The 22,751-nt window shown below is 38.5% G+C and overlaps 1 protein-coding gene across 1 annotated transcript in view; it reads left to right on the top strand.

Moving 5' to 3' along the window:
* Positions 1 to 5,473: 5,473 nt before the first annotated feature.
* LOC148846585 (uncharacterized) overlaps positions 5,474 to 22,751 on the top strand; it is a 30,324-nt gene continuing 13,046 nt past the window's right edge. Inside the window, exons 1-2 of the mRNA XM_088955645.1 lie at positions 5,474 to 5,724; positions 8,538 to 8,641. Coding sequence (XP_088811771.1) covers positions 8,545 to 8,641 — 97 coding nt within the window. The 5' untranslated portion in view covers positions 5,474 to 5,724; positions 8,538 to 8,544. The remainder of the gene's footprint in view (positions 5,725 to 8,537; positions 8,642 to 22,751) is intronic.

Here is a 22,751-nt window from a genome sequence, read left to right as displayed (position 1 = left end):
GTTTGCTGGAGATGAGAAACACATCATCGTACTTGATCAACTCTTGCTTACCATGACACCCCTGTTCTTGAGACAACAAATATTGCATGTAAAAGGTGAATGAATATTTGGTGCTTTTGAGCTGAATGAGGGTGTATTAGGGGTTCTCACGGTTCGGTTAACCGAATAGTGGCGTATTTTTTCAAACTGAACCAACTGATAACTCTGCATTTTGATGCCTTATGGGCATCATTTCAAGGGTATTTTCGGCCTTAGAGTAGTCAAAGTATGCCATTTTCCCAGTTAAATTCAATGTTATGACCTTTGAGGGTCTCTGTGCAAATTCTGTGGAAAACTGGGGAAGTTACATGGCTGAAATGCAGTTTTTGGGAATCTGGTGTGAAGTCTAGTTGAGAGAGGGGGTGTTTTTGTGAAAAATTGAGAACATGGCATTTTTGTGAAAAACTAAGAATAGGAGGGGCCACAAGGGCAGAACCAATTCCAGCATATGTATCCTAGGAACCAATCGGCCCAATCTTATCAGGCTTACCTACAACCTCCTCAGACCCGTACAGTAGATGATCAATTCATGCAGATTCAGCAGCTGATTCTATATCAACAACAGTCCATCGATAGATTAGAGAGCCAAATAGGACAGCTAGATGAAGCCAAGGTGAGAAGAAGAGTAAGGCTACTACCGAGTCAATCGGTTGTGAACCCTAGAAATCATCCACTGGGTTTTCCTTCATAGCAGATTCAACCACCTCCTTAGAACCCTCAGTTTGAAAATACCAAGGCTATTACAACCTTAAGGAATGGAAGGATTTTAGATGGCTCGTATGAGAAAAAGAGAGTTAATGAAGAAGAAAATGAGCAAGAAGATCATAAGTTGGGGGGGATGAAAAAGGAAAGGAAAATTTAGAAGAAGAGCCTATAGTGAACCAACCCGTAGTTCCCTTTCCAACTGCACTCACAGCCGGGCCGGTGCAAAAGAACAAAGAGACTCGCACTAAGGAGAGCCGGGAAGTCCATATTAACTTCCCTCTCCTTGACACGATCCAACATATCCCAGCCTATGCCAAGTTCTTGAAAGAGTTGTGTATTCAAATGATGGAGCCACGATCGTCCCCATAAAAAAATGATGCTCTCAGCAGATGTTAGTGCAACTCTCCTAAACCAACTTCCAAAAAAAATGAAAAACCCTGGTGCTCCCCTCATAAGCTGTGTCATCTCTGGAATCACCTTCGATCGGACCCTATTGGATTTTGGGGCCAATACAAATCTGCTTCCATCCATTTATGACAGGTTCAGGATCGGCGAGTTAGAACCTACCCAGATAATTCTGCAACTCGCTAATTGGTCAGTCAAGACTCCTTGAAGTGTTATTGAGGACGTCATTGTCAGGGTAGGGGGTTGTCACTTCCCAGTGGATTTTATCATCCTAGACATGACCTCAACCGAGAAACCGAACCATATCCTGATGATCTTAAGATGTTCGTTTCTAGCAACGGCTAATACAAACTATAAACCGGGAGAAATGGACATTTCATTAGGGGAGCAGAAAGTCCAGTTAAACGTTTTTAGTGCCTCTAAGTATCCAAACCTAGGGGAAGATGAGTGCAAGGTGGATATAGTGGACGATCTTTTAGATGCCTTGCCTACCCCTTGGGTAGCCCAATCTGAACCCTATATGTCGGAAGATGAAAGTGAGTCGAAGAGTTTAGATGAAGAAAGTGTGTGAATGTGTCCGACTGAAGACGTTAAACTTAGCGCTGGTTGGGAGGCAACCCAACGTCATTTTCAATTACTTTTAGGATTAAAGTTTTTCTTTTCTTGATTCGAGATTAGGTGGCAAACCTTGAACCCCTCAAGAAAATCCTATTGATTGTTCCCTTTGACCCAAGTCCTTTTTGCATCAATCTAATCATGCCATTGGGGACAATGACATTTAAGTTAGAGGGTGAGGAAAGAGAGAAAAAGAAAAATTGAAATTGAGAAGCTAAGCCTTTAAATATGTAGAATTAAAATTTCACTAAAAATTTTAAAAATTCTTTCATTAAAAGAGATTCTCAAACAAAAAAATTTGAGGAAATTGATAAAAGAATATTGAATTTTGTAGAAATTGGTAGCAAGTGATAGGAGTGAAAATTTGTCTTATTTGAATATTGTCGAAGCTGTTTAGAAATTAGAAAATACTCCCAAGTTTGCCCCTAACAGGATAAGAAGAGAAAGATTGAGAAATTAGACAAAAATTCTTCAAATTGTTAAAAATAGTGGACTACCATGAATAGTATTGCAAAAATAAAAAGAGAGAGAGAGAGAGAGAGAGAAGAAAAGGTCAATGGACACCCTATACTTAGTAACTGGTTCTCTCCACCTAAGTTAAGTGTCGAGATTCACATCAAACGGGAAAGGGAATGCCAAAGACAATCACCTGACACTTAGTAACCGGGTCTTTTCACCTAAGGCAAGTGTCAAGATTCTCGTCAAACGGTGGAAGGCAATAATAGAAATAAGTGTGCAAACCAAGTTCAGGGATAGAAATCCACTGTAAAAAATTATAAGAAGAATACATGTTTAATTTTAAAATTCAATCTCAGCTTATCAAGACAGTCTACAAATGGATGGGTATATAAGATTTTTATGCCAAGTTTCTGTAATATTCAAAGTAAGACAGTTTTACCCTAAAGCCCATACCGATTCATACAGAGTTTGAGAATGCTGGAATCAGGATGCTTGACTAATTATGTCAAGGATGATCTTGAGGTGGGAAGGATCTCTATGCTCAGTGTAATTTTAAGGCTGCATCGCAAAGGGACTAGCAATGGGGGTGTGATAACTCTGCATTTTGATGCCTTAAGGGCATCATTTCAAGGGTATTTTCAGCCTTAGAATAGTCAAAGTATGTCATTTTCCCAGTTAAATTCAATGTTGTGACCTCTGAGGGTCTCTGTGCAAAATTTGTGGAAAACTAGGGAAATTACATGGTTGAAATGTAGTTTTTGGGAAGTTGGTGTGAAGTCTAGCTGAGAGAGGAGGTATTTTTGTGAAAAACTGAGAACAGGAGGGCGTATCTGCTAAACCCAGAATGGTGCCCCTCCTACTGTATTAGCATGCTCCCCTCTCCTTAGCAAACCCTAGGGCGCCTTTTAACCCATTCTTTTCATCCTTAGCAAACCGCAGCCGCCCCTACCTGTTTAATCTCTGCCCTCCACCTCTTCTAATTTCCACCATTCATTATAGGGCACTCTTTTTGTAGCTTTTAAACCCTAGGGCGCCACTTAATTGCTAATCCTCACCATTCAGCCCCTAACCACCAGATCTTAACCCTCCCTTCCATCTTCTATCTCAGCCATCCACTCTAGGGCGCCACCCACCTCTTTTAATGTCCACCTTTCAGCCCTGGGAGCCTCAATCTCCACCATCTATTTATGGGCGCCCAAATCTCAGCCCTACATTGTATTGGGCGTCCTCTGCTTCTATTCTTAGCCTTAGAATCACCCCAAAACCATCATAACCCTCCATTAGAAATCCTAGGGTGCCCATATCTTAGCTAAAACCCAGGTCCCACCCCCTTCTTTCTCTCTAATCCTAATTGTATCCACCATTCTCTATAAAAAGGACCCAAGAGCTCCTAAAAAAGGGTTGGATTCTGCCCCCAGGTAAGATGGGAGGCTGATATTGAGAAGTTCAAGGGTAGAGGAAGAGGATGACGCCCAAGCAAGATGAGGGGTTCCTACTTGCAGTTTGCTAAAGCCACTACTGCCACTTTTGGATTCGAATCCCATCCATTAGTCTTAGGTTTTATTTTTGTTCTTTCAATTCTAGTTTCATTATTTCTTTTCTACAATTTATTTTTATTTTGTTTGATCTTTGTTTTCTTTTCTATAGATTTGGAATTTGGCCAGGTAAGACGGAAGGCCTAGCTCGAGAAGTTCGAGGGTCGAAGGAGAGATCCAGAGACTGCTACCTCTGATCATATTACAGACATTTAATTAGTTTCTTTTATTTATTTATTGTTGTATTTATTTATTTTTCTGCAATGTCCAAATTATATCTTTTTTCAGTTTAATTAATTAATTTTTATATTTTTGCACTTACATCTTGTGTTCACTTGTCCGGATTTGAGTACGTATTAATTTTTCCCTCGCTTCATTGTGGATACAACCTGTTCTCATCATTTTACTGCGTTTGTAATTGTTTGAGAATCGGATAAAATTTTATAAATATTAAACTGGTGTTTCGAAGTGCTTAATGGCACGCTCCAGACACACCACCAATCTGATCGGTTTTTTAAATATCCAAACCAAAGCTGAACCAATGCAATCGGTTGGTTGCCGTTGAGTCTCGCCTGAATGAGAGCCTAAGAAGTGGCACGACTGGCGCTTGGTGGAGACGCAGAGAGGAGAGGTGAGAGAGAGACGAGAGAATTGAGAGAGTGAGAGGGACCGGCGTTGGTGCTTGCTTTCCAGACTGGTTAGATTATTGGTGCTTACTTGCTGGCGAGGCGGTGACCAGCGTTGTCGCTTGGTGCTGCTGTGTTTGTGGTTGGCGCGGGCCGTGTGGCCGTCTAGATTCTAGAGTGAGGAATACGAAGAGAACTGAGAAGGTGAGAGAAGAAAACTGAGAGAACTAAGTTGAAGAAGAAGAGAAAAATGAGAGAGTGAAAGAGACAAAAGAGAAAATTGGGACTTTGGCAATCTGGGGAAAAGACAAAAGAGAATTGGCAATTTGGCACCCTAGTAGAGGTATTGCCGAACTTTCAATTGAAAGGTTCAAACTTGAAGTTTGAACCGCTGAAAGTCTCTCAGGCTGCTGCTTTTCAAAAAAAAAAAAAAATCAATAGGTGAATAGGCCCCGAATAAATCAAAATATTTTATTTGATTTTCAATATATATATAATATTATATTATTTATATAAATATATATTACTGTATATATCAGTCAGTTCAGTTAATTGCTGGTTTTTTTAAATGGTGAACCGAAACTCTAAGTTTTTTAAGAATATCGAACTGAAACTGAATCGACCGGTTTGATTAATTGATTTTTTGGTTCGATTTTAGTCAATTTTTTTTGATCGGTTTAGTTTTTTGATTTTTTCTGCTCACCCTAAAGTGAAGAATATTTGGGGTTAATTTATCTAGAAGGGGCTCTGATGGCGAGCAGTCACAAGGGGATGCGACCGAGCTTCTTGGGTTGTGAGCCAGGTTTATGGTTGCATTTAACATGGAAAGTGAAAGGTGGGTATCCAATGAGGATAGAAGAAAGAGGAGGCAGGTCTTGTAAGCATTAAATTGTGAGGTGTGAATCAGAACGGTAATAAAAGGGTCTTTGTTTAACGGATAAAATTTAGAGGGTTTTTATCGCAAAAAGATATAGGGGGTCTTTGTCACTAACTCCATAGTACAAGGGGTCTTTTAATTTACTCCTTTCTTTCTTCAATTTGGTAAGGGAAGGAAGAGAGTTTGTATTTTAAAGGCAGGAAAAAACTGCCATTGCTGGTCTGGAACGAACTTGAACGAGGATCCACACCATCACCTTTTTCGAGCCTGCATTTGCTAACCCCTTTTCTCTAGTGTTTATCCCCTCCGTGGTCAGTTCTAACGACGGAAAAGGATTGAATTGGAATCACTCCGAGACCAGAAAACGGCGTCTCCCACCTCCCTCCGGTTGCAGTAGCAGCTATTTAGGATCCAAGCGAAACAGAGCTTAAGGAAGCATCTCTGCAATCTACTTCAAGCACATGTAAGCTTCTCCAACGCTAGATTTTGATCCTGTTCCATGCTCTGTTTAAAACTTGCGTCTTTGACTCTGTGTCTCCCCCTTCATTAGTATAAACTGGTTCCAAGAGAGGTAATAAAACTACCCTCATTGGTTTCCAGTCAGAAGAAGGGAGGTATGGATTGAACAAATTGACGATTCCCAAATCTCTCTCTCCATGTTCAGTTAGGTTTTTATTCATTGCTGGGTTGTTTTTAAGTAATGTGAAAATGGAGGGATGGAGAGTCCAGCTCAAGCTCTATACCATGGGGGAACCCCGGTACCACCACCCTCGTTGGACTCCAATCCCAAGCATTTCTGGAAATTATGAATCATGCAGCATCCTTGACTGTGAGATGTTTGTTGGTTTGCCTAACCCAATGACATGAGGGCTCTATTTATCAGGTGTATGTTCTCTTTGATATTCAGCTTTTTTTTCCGTTCTCATATCCAATTTTTGTGCAATAGAGATAAGTCAAGTCATTAAGGGTTCATCAAGTATGAGAGAGGGGTGCCTCACCCCTTCCCTCTCTCAGGCTAGAACCCCAGAGTCTGGTTTGAGCAAACCAGGTATTTGGACTCACTATAAAGAAATTTCGAAATAAAATCATATAAAAACCTGTTTTTTAGGGACTTACCACCCTCATGTTCATGGCGATTGGCAACCCCATGAGGTTCAAGCCAAATTTTGGGCCTCACAATATGGGTTAACCCATTTGACTTGGATGGTTGAATTACTTAGCCAACCCACCACCAGAATGGAAGAATGATGTCATTTTGGGTTGGTTTTAAACATGGGTTTTGTATTGCTAAAAGTATTGGATATAGATTTAATTGACATAATTTATTTGAAGAAAAATGATAGAGTTTATTAGTGAAGAAAAGCTTAAATATAGGATTTAATATGAGAGAATGAGAATTAGTACCTTAAATGTAAGACTTAATGAGAGGGAACTGAGTGGGGTAAAAAGAATTAATTGAAATTACATTTTCTGCTCTCACAATTAGAGAGGGGCCAAATAAAAAAAATAAGGGCATTTTAGTCAAGAAGAGGATTCAAAGAAAGATGATGGGAGTTAATACCTTAAATATAGAATTCAATGAGAGGAAATTAAATAAGTTGAAAAGTAGTAGTTCAAATTACATTTCCTGCCTCATAATTAGAGAGGGGCCAAATTAAAAGATAAAGGGCATTTTAGTCAAGAATAGGATTCAATGAAAGATGATGGGAGTTAATACCTTAAATATAAGACTTAATGAGAGTGAATTAAATAAGATGAAAAGTAGTAGTTCAAATTACATTTTCTGCCCTCACAATTAAAGAGGGACCAAATTCAAAAATAGGGTATTTTAGTCAAACAAAAGTTCCATACTTTCATTCGTACTTTTAATAGTAGTATAGATATAGGTATAGATTTTAGGGTAAGTTGCTGAAACCTCTCTTTGAGTTTCTGACTATTGTTGAAACCTTCCCTAAAGTTTGGTAATGGTAATCACCTCCCTTGTACTTTCTAAAACAGTTGCAAGTAGACCCCCCTCTGCTAGAATCCTCTAACAAGAGGCACGAAAATGTCCAAAATTGATTTATTTTTCAAAGTTTCTCTTCATATCAATCATCCAAAGGTAAACCTGCAACTTTAAACTCTCTTTTTTTTGTTGTTCATAAAGGTTGTATTGTTTTTTATGTAAAAATCAGCCTCAATGGTAACAACATGGGTATTTTGGACGTTTTGTACCTCTTGTCAGAGGATTTTAACAGAAGGGGTCTACTTGCAACTGTATGCATGAGAAAGCTCAAGGGAGGTGATTGCAATTATCAAACTTAGCAACGGTCAAAAACTTTTCTGGGGAGGTTTCAGCAATTTACCCTAGATTTTATGTTTGGTAACATCATGAGCTATGAATTTCGGTTTGGTGTAATACAAACTGATTAAACTGACTGTCATGTGAATTTAATTTTTCAGTTGGTTTTGATTTTAATCGGTTGGTTTTGGGTTGACCAAAACTCAAACTGATAGTTTTTGTTTGGTTGATAAAATTTATGTAAAACCAAACCAAATCGAAACGTGTATGGCCCTAGCCCGTTTTACCCATCATAACACTTTTCTTGATATGGGCTTATTCTAGGCTAATGATTTAAGAAATTTCCTTGCATATACCTGGAAATTTTGCGGAGTTGAGCTCAGAGTCAAATGGATGGTTGGATGGTTGCTAATCTCATTAGTGTGAAAGCAAAGACAAAAGGATCATTCTGAAATCCCCAAACAATCGTCAGCTAGAACACCTATACCTCTTAAAGCAAGAGCGGTACTTCACTTTAGTCTTAGACTTCCATTGTAAACAATCGCAAACCTATGATTCTTTTACTTCATTTCTTTTTTTTTTCCTCCTCATTTTGCACATAAAGATTTATTGCTGGATACTGAATTATAGATGCTCAGTAATTGTTCGATAAATTTCCCAGAATAAATATGCTATCAATAAATTGCTGGATCTCTATTTGCTTCTTCTTTTCCTCTATTCGAATAATATGCCATATTTTTTTGTTGAAGCAGTCTTTCTAGATGTCAAAGTTACTTTCTCGGCAATGATTGAGAGGATAGTTTTAATACATCATATTAATGGTTACTCACCTTGTCTTAAGCTTGTGCAAACCTTTATTACTTATTTATTTTTTGTCCTTTTTCAAGCAAGAACAGTTAACATTACATAATTTGGATTGCCCGTCTATTAATGACCAAGCCAATTTGATGTTTGACCTTAAATTTGTTATGATGCTGCTGTTTGATTATTTTCAGAATCCCAATGGCGGGCGTAGTAAAGAAATTCTTCATTGCATCAATGTTTATGTGGATAGTTCCAATTGGCATTTTATATGGGTTTAACCATCACATATTTCCTGGTAAGTTTGGTTTTGCTCATTCATATTAGTAATTATTTATATGCATGCACCAATATATCCAGTGACAGCTTATCTTGTTCTTGGAAGCTAAACTTTAATGGTCAGGGCATCCCTTTACAGATTTCTCTCATTTTGTACTATTTTCTTAAGCCAAACAATGCCCAGAAAAGTTTTGATTACATGTATTTGGAGAGCCCATTTCACCATATAGCTCTTTTGTGTGGTTTCGCTTTCTATTACCTATAATGCATATGCCTTTTGGGAGCCCATTTCACCTCATAAAAAGAAGACTGAATTCACACCTCATTGCCATCACCCATCTCCTAATTGTGTCAAAGATTATATGTCTTTTGGGACCCCATTTCACCGTAGAGCTCTTTTGTGGGTTTTCAGTTTCTGTTACCTACAGTGATATACCTAACTTTATCATCAAATGGAGACCCAAGTTACACCTCATTGCCAGCACTAATCTCCTAATTGTTTCAAGATTCAACTTTAGTTTGAAGATCTTCCCCAGGGCTAGGGTGAATTCGAGCTAAGCCGAGCCAAATATCTGGTTATTTGAGTTTGTCTTGGTAGAAAAACATGAGTCTCGAGTTTGGGCTCGAGCTCGATTCAAGCTAGAAACATGAGCTCAAATTTGGCTCGACTCAAGCCCATATGTTCGAGCTTGGCTTGGCTTGAGCTCGACAGTGAGCCAAGTTTCATATAAAAAGTTAAAAATATATATGTAAAAATTATACATATAAAAATTAGAAAATATACATATAAAAGATTATATATAAGGAAATTACACATATAAACAATATTTCTTATTATACATATAAAAATGATATGTTTGCTATATATATAAAAATTCAAAATATTATATGTAATATTTTTTATATAAGTAATAAGATTGATTAAGCTTGTGATCTTCACAAGCCGAGCTTCATTGGACTCAAGCTTGGCTCAAAGCTCAGTTTAGACTGAGCCGAATCAAGCTTTTCATGAGCTGAGCTCGAATAGCTCGTGAAAAGCTTGGTTCATGTCCACCCCTACCCAGACTTAACTATAAATCAGAAATTTATGTGGCACAACTACACAAAGTTGAACCTGTAACCCTTACTCATTTTATTTATTTTATTTTATTTTACTCTTTTCTCTTTGATCCAGAGTATACTTGAGATTCAGATCTCTTTTTTTTTTTTTTTTTTTCGGTGTAGTGGTGCTCTAAGGTTCTATTTTTTTAATAATTAATAAAAATCATTAAATAAAAAGAGAAAAACCTTGTAGCCTAGCAGACACAACACAATCAGCATACAGTTGTCATGTTACAATATGATTAGAGATAAAAAGAAAGCCAGATACAAATCTCCATTGTTTAGAAAATTGGATTGGACTGGCTGGTTGGACCGGTTGAATGGTGACCTGGGCCCCTTGCCGGTTCGGTCATACCCTGAAAACTATTATTCATGAAAAACCAGACAAAACTGGCTGACTGGCTGGTATAACTGGAAAACCGGTGAACCACTCCTGGTTTTGTGAAACTGCCTGGGTCACAACATGAATAGAAACTTCAAGATGGTAATGACAAGACTTGAACGCAAGACCTCTTATTTATGTGTATTGTCTTGTTACCATTAATCCATTTCTTTATTTGCATTTATTTGTGCCTCTTTAATGTATATATTGCTTTAATACAAACATATTTTAAAGAAAATGAGTCAAGAGACTTGAACCCTGGCCATTTATTTTAAAAACTTAAAAACTAGCCATCTATCCACCACATACAAATGTAATAATATTTGTAAAATATATTATATGTAGTATCTATGTGATCTACAAAATATATATTCATATGCCATGCCATCATGGTTCTACCTCTGGTTTGACCGTGGTTGAACCTCTGACCCATGAACATCCCTTTTTTGGTTTTATGCCCGGTCTGGTTCTCTGAAGTCTGAATATTGCAAATCCCTTCCCTAGTCTGGACAATCCCATTCTAAAGACTCTTTTATAACCTCTGTCTTAGCCAATTCTTCAGCCAATTCATTTGCACTTATTGGAATCCAATTGAACGGGCAGTTCAATTGATTCCATGGAATATAATTCTCTGACATAACACCTGAGCTTCTAAGGCACCTCTCTCCTGAGTAGGGATGGCAACAGGGCCCACCCCAAAAACCCGTAGTGGGTTGGATTTTGAGAATCCAAATCCTCCCCGTATATGAAAATGCAAAACCCTCCCTGACCCTACCCTCCCTGCATTCAAGGGTAGGTGCGGGTTGGGTTTAGAACCCGCATCTAACTTTCTATTATTTCCTGTCATATATAAGCAATGAATAAGTAAAATAACACAAATGAACAACAAAATTTTCAATTATTTGATTAAGGCATGAAGAAAACACAAACTATCAGTTATCCTTCACATAAAATTCAAAATACTATTAAATTCAACACCTAGTACATAAAGCTTATATGCTTTCCAACAATATACGGGTCGGGGAGGGTCAGGTTTAATACTGTACCTGTACAGGTTGTAGAATCCCAAAACCTGTCCTTAAAGCAAAAAACCCCTTCCTGTCGGGGAGGGTAGGGGCGGGTAGCCACTGGGTAGGGTAGAAATTGCCATCCCTACTCTTGAGCAAAACCAAACAAAAATATCTTGACAGTCCCCTTTCCATCTGAACATTGTTGAAACATACAAGTAGTTATTAATCTCAAGTCTTGCACAATTTACAATGGTTCTGCCCTTAAAAGAATTACCATACTCCACACGTCTAGATAATCTTACTCTGATTCTCCCTGCTCTCACTGCCACTCGGCCCACTCCTATACACAAAAGCTCCAGGGTTGCCTAAAATACAACCATCAAAGTTTAACTTTATTTTTCCCCCTTCTAGTGGTTGCCACACATCAATTTGGGTATGTTCTCTTCTCCTACCAGTCACCATGTATTGCCAACTCCTTAGCAAGTCAAGCATGGAAATTTCTTTAAACTCTTGTGAAGTTATCACCCAATATGCTACTTTTATCTTGATGAGATCAATTAATTGATGAATCTCCATGTGCTTCTCTTAAAAAAATTTTACATTTCTTTCACCCCATATACTCGACAGAATTGCATCCTGCATGCATTTCCACAATATCTTCATTTTTCTTGTTTGTGAAGCAAAGGGAAACTAAGAAAAGAGTTCTAAAATGGATGAAGGAGCCCTCCAATCAATCCCAGACTGAGCTAAAGAAGTGAGTCCAAATAAAAGAAGAGAATGAGCAACTTAGCAACAGATGAAATACCGTTTAGAGATTTTCTGTTCTTTTTATTTTTGATGTAGTCAGGACTTTGCATCTGGTCTTTCACTTTTCTTATGCTTTCTTTTCTTTCTTTTTAATTTGAATGGGAGTTACAGTTTGGTTTTCAAAGTTTTTGTTTTTTGTTTTTTCTTTTTCAACTGCATGTAGTACTAGCCCATCCAAACCCAAGGTGTTGAACCCCCAATTGTAACCTAAAGCTGAAGTAATCATGCCTAATCCAACCCCATATACTACATGCAGTAGAGATGCCTGCTGGAGTTCCTCTCTAATTACAGTAAAATAAGAAACTTGAAAAAAAAAACTTTGAAAACCAAACTGTTGACATCCTTGTTGGATGTGTTCCCAAAAAAACTGATCACTTGGAAGAGAAATTACATTTCTTGGGGGGGATTGCTCTTATTAAGAGACATTTGGTGGGAGTCTGGTGAGTCAAAGGACTGCCTTATTAATTGGAAAACTATGATTGGGAGTAAGGTGGATGGGGGTTTGGGTTTGGGGGGAGTGTTGGATAAGAACACCTCACTTTTTGGGAAGTGGTTGACAGCTTCCCTTGATACAAGCAAATTATGGCATGTTGTAAAGCATTAATGGAATGGTAGGAAATGGCTTGGATGATGTATTAGCCATATGAGAAAAACTTGTTCCTCCCTAGAAGTCAAGACATGCTCTACTTTGGTATCCTTAGAGAACACAAGGTTTGACACATCTTTAGGGGCTAAAATAAGAACTTGGGAAGATCTGTGGTGGGGTGAAATCCCTTTAAAAGACTTGTTCCTTACTCTTTACTCTTTTTTTTTTTTTTTGATTGATAACTGAAAGTTCATTAAAATTAGAAACAAATTACATGAGTACAATAAAGAAATAAAAGCTGAGAGAGGTAAACCCTCTTATCTCTTCCCGACCCAACATAACTTCTTTTTACAACTGATCTCTACCCTCCCCTTGTTTAGCAAGAGCATCAGCAAAAAAATTTGCACTCCTTTTGACTCATCGAACTCTCACTTCCATATTTTGTGCGAACCATTTGAATTTCTTTCTTTCATTGTTAAAGCTCCTCAGATTTGCCTCCTCACTTAGCAGCCATCCATCCCACAACCAATTTGGAATCCTCTTCAATAATTAATTTCCCAATGTTCAAAGATTTTGCCCTCTTTACCCCTTCAATTAATGCCAAAATTTCAGCTCTCAAGGAATCTCCTACTCCAATTGGGCCAAAATAAAATGCCTATCTTTTGCCCTCTTCGTCTCTAAACACTCCTCCAATTCCTGACAGTCCCAGGTTACCCAAACTACTTCCATCAAAGTTAAGCTTAACAATGGAGACAAAAATCTAGACGTCAATGGCTCAAGGAAGGGGATGGAAACAGCGTTTTTTCCATATGTTGGCAAATGGGAGAAATAGGAAAAACTCAGTACTGAAATTGGAATGGGTGGGAAGGGAGGCTAATGCATTTGCTGACTATCTAGGCAAGCAAGGAGTAACTAGGGATCAGTTGTATTGGGCCCAATTGTAATTTTGTGCTTTTTTTTTTTTCTCTTTTGAAGAGTGAGGCTGCACTTTGCGCCTCCCCTTGGGATGCTTGTAATAGAGGTTTATCTTTTTGCTGATAATGCATTTTTAATGAACTTTTACCTATAAAATAAGGATATAGCTCAAGCCTTTGTGAACCATTTCAAGACACTCTATGAGGGCTCGAGGAGTTCAAGAGAAGATTAGAGGGTTTGGAATGGAGGGCTGGAAATGGAGAGTTGAAATCCTTGGAAAAGAAATTTGAGGTTTAGGAAGTGAAAAATGTAGTCTTCTCAATGGAGAGATCTAAAGCCCTGGGGTCTAATGGTTTTACAGTGGCATCTTATCAGATTGTTGGGAGATAATTAGGGGTGATTTGATGAATTCTATGAGAGGGGCAAATTTAACTCAGGTGCAAATGCAACTTTCATTGCTTTGATACCTAAGAAAGTGGATGCAACCTAGTTGGAAGACTTTAGGCCCATAAGTTTGATAGGAAGCATGTACAAAATCATTTCTAAGGTATTAGCCCTAAGAATAAAAAACGTCCTTCCCTCGATGGTTTCTCCAAATCAAGGGGCCTTTGCTTTTGGAAGGCAAATAATTGATCAACTTTCCATTGCCAATGAATGTATGGAATTTAGAAGAAGGGAGAAGAAAAAGGGGCTGGTCTGTAAGTTGGATTTAGAAAAGGCTTATGACATGGTAGATTGGGGGTTTCTGATGGACATTCTTAAGCGTAGGGGTTTCGGATCAAGATGGTATGGTGGATCGGTGAATGGTTGCACTTCTTCAAGTCATTGTCAATTTTGGTAAATGGAGTAGCAAGAATTTTTTTTTTCCTGCCAAAAGGGGCCTTAGACAAGGAGATCCTCTATCTCCCTTCCTTCCACCTTGGTAGCTGATGTTCTAAGTGAATTGATCGTAAGGGCATATACTAATAATATGATTAGAGGCTGAAGAGTTGGAAGGGAGGAAGTGGTGGTTACACATCTACAGTTTGCAGATGATATTATCTTGCTCTGTGAGGGGAAAACAAAAGAACTTATGAACCTAACAAGGATAGTACATAAATTTGAGAGGATCTCTGACCTTAAAGTAAATTGGGGCAAGAGCTGCGTGGTAGGAGTAAAGTTAGGGAGTGAAGAGGTGGATTTGCTAGTTGGACTGATGGGGTGTGAATTAGGGGATTGGCCATTACAATATTTGGGACTATTGTTGGGAGGAAATCCAAATACCGATAGCTTTTGGTATCCAGTGATTGAGAGATTTACAAAGCGACTGATGAGTTGGAAGAGATGAAGGAGGCTTAGGAATAGGAAATATTAGACTAAGAAACACAACATTTTTGGGGAAATGGTTATGGAGATTGCTGTTGGACATGATAGACTTTGGCATAGAGTGGTTGTTAGCGTTCATGGATTGGTAGACAATGGTTGGGATGCGGGAGTCAATCCTAGGGCTTCTTGATATTCTCCCTAGAAAGCTATTTATGGTATACTACCTTCCATCTTTCCTTCAAATTTGATGCTTGTGCAGGAAGTAAAGTGTTGCATTGGGAAGATGTTTGGGTTGGAGAGATTCCCCTTAATGATAGGTTTCCTACTATTTATTCACTGTCAGAAAATAAAAGAAGAACGAGCTCTTTAGTTTTTAATGATATTTCTTGGGACTTGGGATTGAGGAGAGGTCTAAGGGATTTAGAAATAACAATGGTGGATGAATTAGTTACTCTTTTAAGGCCGACCTATCTGGATCAGTCTTGTTTGGACAGTAGAATTCAATAACATTCTTCATCTGGTGTGTTCCCTTGTTCCTCTTTCTTTGATGTCCTCCTTTAGTTTGCCAAACCTGCAACTGCAAGTAACTTTCCTTCAAAGGAGTCCAAAAATTCGGGCTTTTTGTTGGGATGCCGTTCTCCAAAAAATCAATACTTTGGATGTGTTACAAAGAAAAAGGCCAAATGTTTGCTTGTCACCCCATGTTTGTGGTCTATGCTTAAGTTTTGGTGAGACGATCACACATGTATTAATTTCTTGTCCATTTGTTTGCTTTATTTGGACCTGGTTCTCTTCTATTTATGGTTGCAGGTGGAGACCTCCTTCGGATGTGGTAAGCCTTTTTGACCCAAGCTTTTTTAAGGAACCGAAGAGGTTTGGAAGATTAATGTGGAGAGCCACTAGAGCAACTATCCTATGGTCAGTCTGGAAAGAATGAAACAATAGGATCTTTGAAGGAGTGGAGAAATCCAAGGAGGAAATTGTAGAATGAATAACCATTATGACTATTCAATGGTTGAAAACATATGATTTGTTTAAAGATTTCTCAATTGAGGACATTTACAAGAATTAGGGAGTGGTGGCATCTACAACTTCCGTAAAACCTATTGTGCAGGAATTGTGGTCCCCGCCAACACAGAAAAGAATGAAACAAAACTTTGGTGGGGGCTCTAGAGTTTACCCGGTCCCTTCAGGTATAGGGGGAGTATTCAGAGATGGAAATGGCAGAACTGTAGCTATATTTTTGGGCCAATAGGAGTGAGGGACTCATTGAGAGCAGAGGTGATGGTTTTGCTTCAAGGTGTAAGATATGCCAAACAATTGGGGTTACACCAAGTCACCAAGTTGGGAGCCTGGATTTATAGACAACCCATAAGGGAAATCCTCAATATAGCAAGGGAGATTGGTGCTTTCTTCAAATGGACAAGGAGATTAGCTAATGGTTTGGCAGATATGTTGGCTAAACGAGGGATTGTGAGGGAGAGTATGTTTTGGGCAGTTTCGTAATAAGGATTACTTAGGGCTCAACACCCTTTTTAGGGGTTGACAGTTGTATTTAATTTTGTATTAATGAAGTTGCTGTTTCCAATAAAAAAGTTAAGCTTAACAAATCCTCTTTTTGGAGGAGACGAAGTAGGAACCACTTCAATAGGGCAGAATTTTCCACTTCTTTTCAAATTGAAATGATATCATTCACTAAGATAGTAGAAAAGGAATTCAAAGACTACAGCCAATGGGGCACCCTAATTGTAATAGTCTCAATGATGGCTTCTTTGCCTCTCTCCTTATCCATGAAGATTCTTGCATTGCAGCCCTCATGCACCTCCACATGCTCCTTTTCCCCTTTTCTTTTTCCCACCAAAGAAGGAAGGGTCAAACATGCTTCACACATCAGTTGGGGGATTCCACCTACACCCAAATAAAGAGAAGAACCATTCCCAAAAATATAAAACAAAAGGACATGAGATTAATAAGTGGTAGCAAATCTCACCATTAGCTTTGCATAATACACACTAGTGAGGGGATAAGCACCAATTAGTTCTTTTTCTTTGGAGTAAGTCATAGGTGTTAATTCTTCCATGGAAAGCTTTCTAATGAAAAGCACCAATCTCTGGAGGAATAGGTTTACACTATGCCTCCTTAATGGGAAATGGTTGACCACTGCTGTGAAGATTCAAGCCCTTGAAAAAAGAAAAGAAGAGAAGAGAATAGAGAGTTTCAAAGAGAGAAATGGGTGGCAGATTCCTCTCCCAGCTTCGTATTGATATTTAAATGAGGGTTTTACAGTAATACATACATGGACAAGTATGCCCCTACTGAGGTGATAGCATTATACATAAGAACAATGCATAAACAGACCAATATAAGCCCGAGCCCATTACACTCAAATAAAGACTAGTACATAACAGAAAATAACAGGCCTAAACCCATATGGTTATGTTAGACAGTTATGCCCTTAGCTCCAATCAGATTGATGTATCTTTTGACATTTATTGTAAATGAATAAAGTACATAATTGATTCATGTCATTGTGATGTGTTTCTGTGTAATACCCATAAATTGGACACTTATGAGACTCGTGTTAGTTTAGAATCTTCACAGCTGTTGGATAGATCTGGGGAGATTTATCTTGCCAAGGCTGACACTGATGTACCGCCAAGTTGGTTGGGGTGGCTTGTCTCAGCTGCCAGGGTGAACCTGAGGTACATGCAATGTGAGTTTTCTTGAAACCCTGAACCAGACCAAAATTCCAGTATTGCCTTGGACCTTGGAGATAGATGGGCAAAACTGGAATGTTACACCCGACCCCTAGACTCGATTATGGTACTGCACTAGGTGTCGGATTGGGCTGTCTTTGATATGCCAATCAGTGAGATCCTTAGAGGGGGTCAAAACCTGGGTATGTTGGGACAGTCCGAGAATTCACCTGAGTGAATGATCATAGTGACAGGATCAACCCCTTTGTCAGACAAAGTGAATGATCGGGGAATGCACTCTCTTTGATGGAAACTTAAACTGCCGGCAGTTGATTTCAACCGTTGAGATTTGTTTTTGCAAAATATATTTATATAGAGATATACTTATATATATTATGGTTTCAAAATGTTTGCAAAAGGTTTTAATTCCCGAGATTCATGTGAGTAGAGTGCAACACTGTTCCTTGCAGCCGAGGGAGAGGTCCTCTCTTGTCGGGCAGTGTTTGATCATTATGGGCTGAGAGGTTAAGTGTAAGACCATTGAGGGTAATACCTGATGGGCTAATCTTGCATCTGCCCACAGTCTTTGGGTTTTCATAAGGTGGTTGGACCCAATGACCATTTAGTGTAAATGTTGGGCCCATTAAGAGCCCATGGTGGACTCAGGGGTTCACTGTCTCCTACAGTGAATTTGGCTAGACCTTGTAACAAAGGCTGGGTTCAACCCATGTGGCTAATGTGTAGATCAATGTTTGGGTCCCATGCCATACAAAGAGAGCCAACTGGGCAACAGGTTAAGGGGTAAGTGAGCACATAAGCTTAATGGGCCTAAAGCCCAATTCGAACTGGGCTTAAGTTAGTTAATTAAAATGAGGCAAGATAGGATTTATAATCTGATTAGGATTAGATGAAGGATAAGATAAGTCTTATCCATTCAAGCGTCCAGATCCAAATATCAGATTTGGATTAAGGAACTCTCTCCTAATTAGATTAGGAGACTGATCCTGAGAAGGCTATAAATAAAGGGGGTGAATTCCTTAGTTACACAACACAACCACCTGTAGAATTCTCACATATTCTTGCCATCCCTACCCAGCTCGATCTCCTCTTGAGGAATTGATCAAGAAAGGTTCTTGATATTGTTTCTTGGCTAAAGAAACAATCTAAAGTCATGCTCACCAGCCCCTGTTTGATTCTTGCTGAAGGATCCTGGTTCTTGCTAAAGAGCCATCCTGCTGATCCTGCTTCATTGCACACTGTGTCATTTCTGGTGGAAGCAGGTTTTGGTATTCTCCTTGGGCGTGAACATCTTCATTGGGAGTTACTACTACTTCGTATCAGATATATTCCACTCCTCTCTTTTGGTTTCAGATCTGGTCCGGTTTTGGATTCAAGAACGATCATTGAAAATGCAGTTTTCTAAAATAGGGAATGCGATTCCCAGATGGGAGAGAGAGAAATTTTTGAAATTTTGCCCAACCTTCCTGTAGGGTTTGGGCCATCCATATGATGGATCTCACATCCCTTCAGGTTAAGTCTCACACATGTTGGAATCAGACAATGCTAAAGCCTTGAAAAAAGCATAAGAGAAGGATCATAGGAAGAAATAGTCCAAATTCTAGTGTCATGTTTAGAAGGGTCCAAACACACCCCATCAAGGATTTCAAGGTCAGAACACTCTTAAGCTCACTATCCCCTTATACCTCTTTTCAAACCTTAATTCCAGTCAACCCCAAAACCTGAATTTGAAGGAAAAATGGAGGAAATTGACTCATTTTTGAGGTCAGAAAGTGCATACAAAGATGGGAATTGCTGTTTTAGAGGGGAGTTCCCAACCCAAATATGTTCCCAAAATTTAATGTGTTCCCTAGAACAAGGGTCATATCTCACATGAGTGAGGAAGGATGGTAAGATCATGAATGGCCTTTCAAGGAGAAGCTTGGGTTGCTCTTGTTGATAGACCAGCATCCCAACCATTTGTCAATAGTTCAATGTATGCTTAACACTAGTTTTGCCCACAACTTATCCCTATCTAGGGGCAATCTTCATAACCATTTCCCTAAAAGAGCCACATTCCTTTTCTGAATATTCCCAATGCCAAGCCCACCAAAACTTTTACTTTTGCACACTAAATCCCATTTAACCCTATGATCCCTCTTACTTTCCCCTTTCTCCCACAAAAAATCCCTCATCATCTTCTCCAACCTCTTAACCACACTACCAAGGGCCTTGAACACCGAAATTGGGAGATTTGCTAAAGTAGATCTGATTTTCCCCTGTCTCCCACGAAAAAATCCCTCATCATCTTCTCCAACCTCTTAACCACACTACCAAGGGCCTTGAACACCAAAATTGGGAGATTTGCTAAAGTAGATCTGATTAGCATAATCTTGCCACCAAAAGAGAGAACTTTTTTTCCAATAGGCTAGCCGTTTAGAGAATCTCCCCAACACTGGGTTCTAAAAGCTCAGATTTTTTGGGTTGTCTCCGAGGGTAGACCTAAATATTTCATGGGAAAATGAAAAACAACACACCACAAAATAGTTGTAGACTTTGGTAACTCACTTTCCATCAAGTTAATCCTTGCCACACAATTCTTATCAAAATTCACCTTGAGATTGGACATCTTTACTGTATTTCTACTTATAAATGTAGAGATATGGGCTGTCCCCATTTCTTATTATTTTTCCTTGTAATATGGGGCTTGGGAGTATCTTTGTATGGTGTATCATATGTACATTATCTTCTTTTTATATACTTCTATTTATTCTTGTAAGAGATGGCATAATGATCCTTTCTCATTTTTATAACACTAATATATAAGTTTCTTTTTGGGCATGTGACACATTGAACACACCCTACTCATATCTCTTTCTTATTTGGTTCGGACTGTGTTATCATGGTATCAAGGCAGGTTGCTCAAACCTTTCTTTGATTGAAGTTTGAATTGTGGGACTAAAAGGACTTTCAAGGACTGTTAGATCATTTTTTCTGCAGCCCTTTTGGAATCCACAGGAAGCTGTTTCAATCAACACCAGGTGTACCTTTTTTTAGATAAATTCAATCAGATTTGAGTTTTGCCCTTTTCTTTCAATTAGCTGATCCAATCGGGCTAGAACTCTAGACTTCGTGTCACCTAGTATACTTTCACTGCCTATAAAGTTATTTTTTCTGATCGAATTTTCAAAGGGTTTTGATCCATCTTTTCAAGTTGGCAGACCTGCAACTTGCTTTCTCTGAACCATTACCGTTTTTATTTGGTCTTTGGAAGCCATACCTTGGAAAGTTCTCTTCTATAGTGCTGTGGTTTATTGGAACACTAGCTGTTCTTCAGTTATTTTGTCTTTTGGTGATTTTATTCTGCTGAAATGGCTCTAGAGAAGAGAGACATACTGCTGATTAAGTTTGATGGGACTATGTCTTTTGGAATTTCCATTTTCAATTTCTTATTGAGGGAAATAGTCTTTGGGGCTATATTGATGGCATGACAAAGAAACTTGATGAATTTGATACAAAGGGGCTGGACTGAAGCAATGGAAGATTGATGATGCAAAGTTGTTTCATGGCTTATCTATTCTATTAAAACTAATACTGCCATTCCTATGAGAGGATTCAGGACTTCTTGTGAGATGTTTGCCCATATAGAAGAGGTATACCAGCAGTCTAATATGTTTTGCCAATATCGGATCGAGACTGAGATATTCTTTAAAGGAGAAAACAAAATCTAAGAATATTATGCAGGTTTTGTGAACTTGTAGGCGGAATATGAGTTGGTTCATATGGATGAATCTACTTCCTATTTTTGCTTACTGTATTAAAGCCTTGAAAGAGCATTTTGATAGGAGAAAGATCATGCATTTTGTAATGCATTCGAGACTAGAATATGAAGGGATAGGGTCCAACATCCTTAGCAGGAATACAACACCTACCCTTGATTCAGTCTTGGGTGAGCTTTTTAGAGAAGAAACAAGGTTGACCACTCATTCTACCATTAGTGTGAAAGTAGAATATGGAGTTGAGGTAGTTTTCCTAGCAAACAAGTCCAAGAAAAAAAGACTTATCTCGAATATAGTGTTATGACTTATGAGTGCAAAGAGTATGGGCATGTTGTCTCTTGTTGTAGAAAGAAGAATTTCTGTACTCACTATAAGCAATAGGGACATTGACATGATAAGTGAGTGTCCCACAGCCAACAAAGGAGAACACTTTAGGTGCTAAGAAGAATTAGTGTAAGGCTTACTGGATTACCATGGAAGGATCGGACAATACTACTGTGTTCGCCACCTCCATTACAAGAAAGATTGATAGTTTAGGTTCTCCTATAGAAGAGAAGATACGGCAACTGATGCCCTCAACCATCTCCTTTGTGTTTTCAGCCATTGGTCTATTTGGTGAGTCATCTTATTATTGTTCCTCTCCTAGTCACCTATGGATTATTGATTCTGGTGCCTCTAACCGCATGACAAGGGCATACATTGGTTAGTCCTTTAAACCTCATTCATTGAGTAAGCATATTATTACTATTAATGGTGAAAAACTAGACATTGTTGGTTGCAATGATTTGTCTTTATCCACTTCTACCACTTTCCATTTTCACCTTCCCAAAACTCCTTTTGTTCCTAAACTTACAACAAACTTAATTCTGTTGGTTAGGTAGTTGAGAATGGTAATATTGTTTCCTTTCCTCATGATAGTTGTTTGATATAAGATCAACACATTGGGATGGTGAATAGGAAGGGACGTAGGCTGGGTTGGTTATTTGTCTTGGAATTTGAGAACACATAGGCTACCTCATCTTTAGCTTGCTTACTTTCTATCACTCCTAATTTTGGAATTGTTTGTAGAAATAATATGTGGCACTTGTGGCATCAGCATTTTGGTGATTCTTATGCTAATGAACTAGAGTCTTTATTTTAAACTGGATGTTTATCTCCTAAAGTTACTTTTTTTTTTTGCAAATGTTAATAAATCTTGCATTTCATGTTGCTTGAGTAGGAATCATATTTTACCTTTTACCTCTTCTGATGAGCATGCTACTGTTCCCTTTAAATTGATACATAGTGACTTTTTTTTTGTATTAATAACCAGAATTTCATTAATTAAGATATAAAAGTAAATACAGCATCCAAGGGAAGGGATAAACTCTCTTAGCCCTCCCCAAGGTCAGAAAAATATAATCAAAGATTGCAAATATGCCCACAATGATTGAGCCCTTCCCACCCCTTGTTTAGCTAATGCATCAGCAAATTAGTTAGCACTCCTTTTAACCCACTGAAACCTTACAACCATACCCCTTGACAGCCACTTAAATTCCTCTTTTTCATTTG

This window comes from Nelumbo lutea, chromosome 7 (genome assembly GCF_056320005.1).
Source record: "Nelumbo lutea isolate HS-2025 chromosome 7, American lotus-T2T, whole genome shotgun sequence".
Taxonomy (NCBI): domain Eukaryota; kingdom Viridiplantae; phylum Streptophyta; class Magnoliopsida; order Proteales; family Nelumbonaceae; genus Nelumbo; species Nelumbo lutea.
Note: the sequence above shows the minus strand (reverse complement) of the source record. Positions and strands in the feature narration are given on the sequence as shown.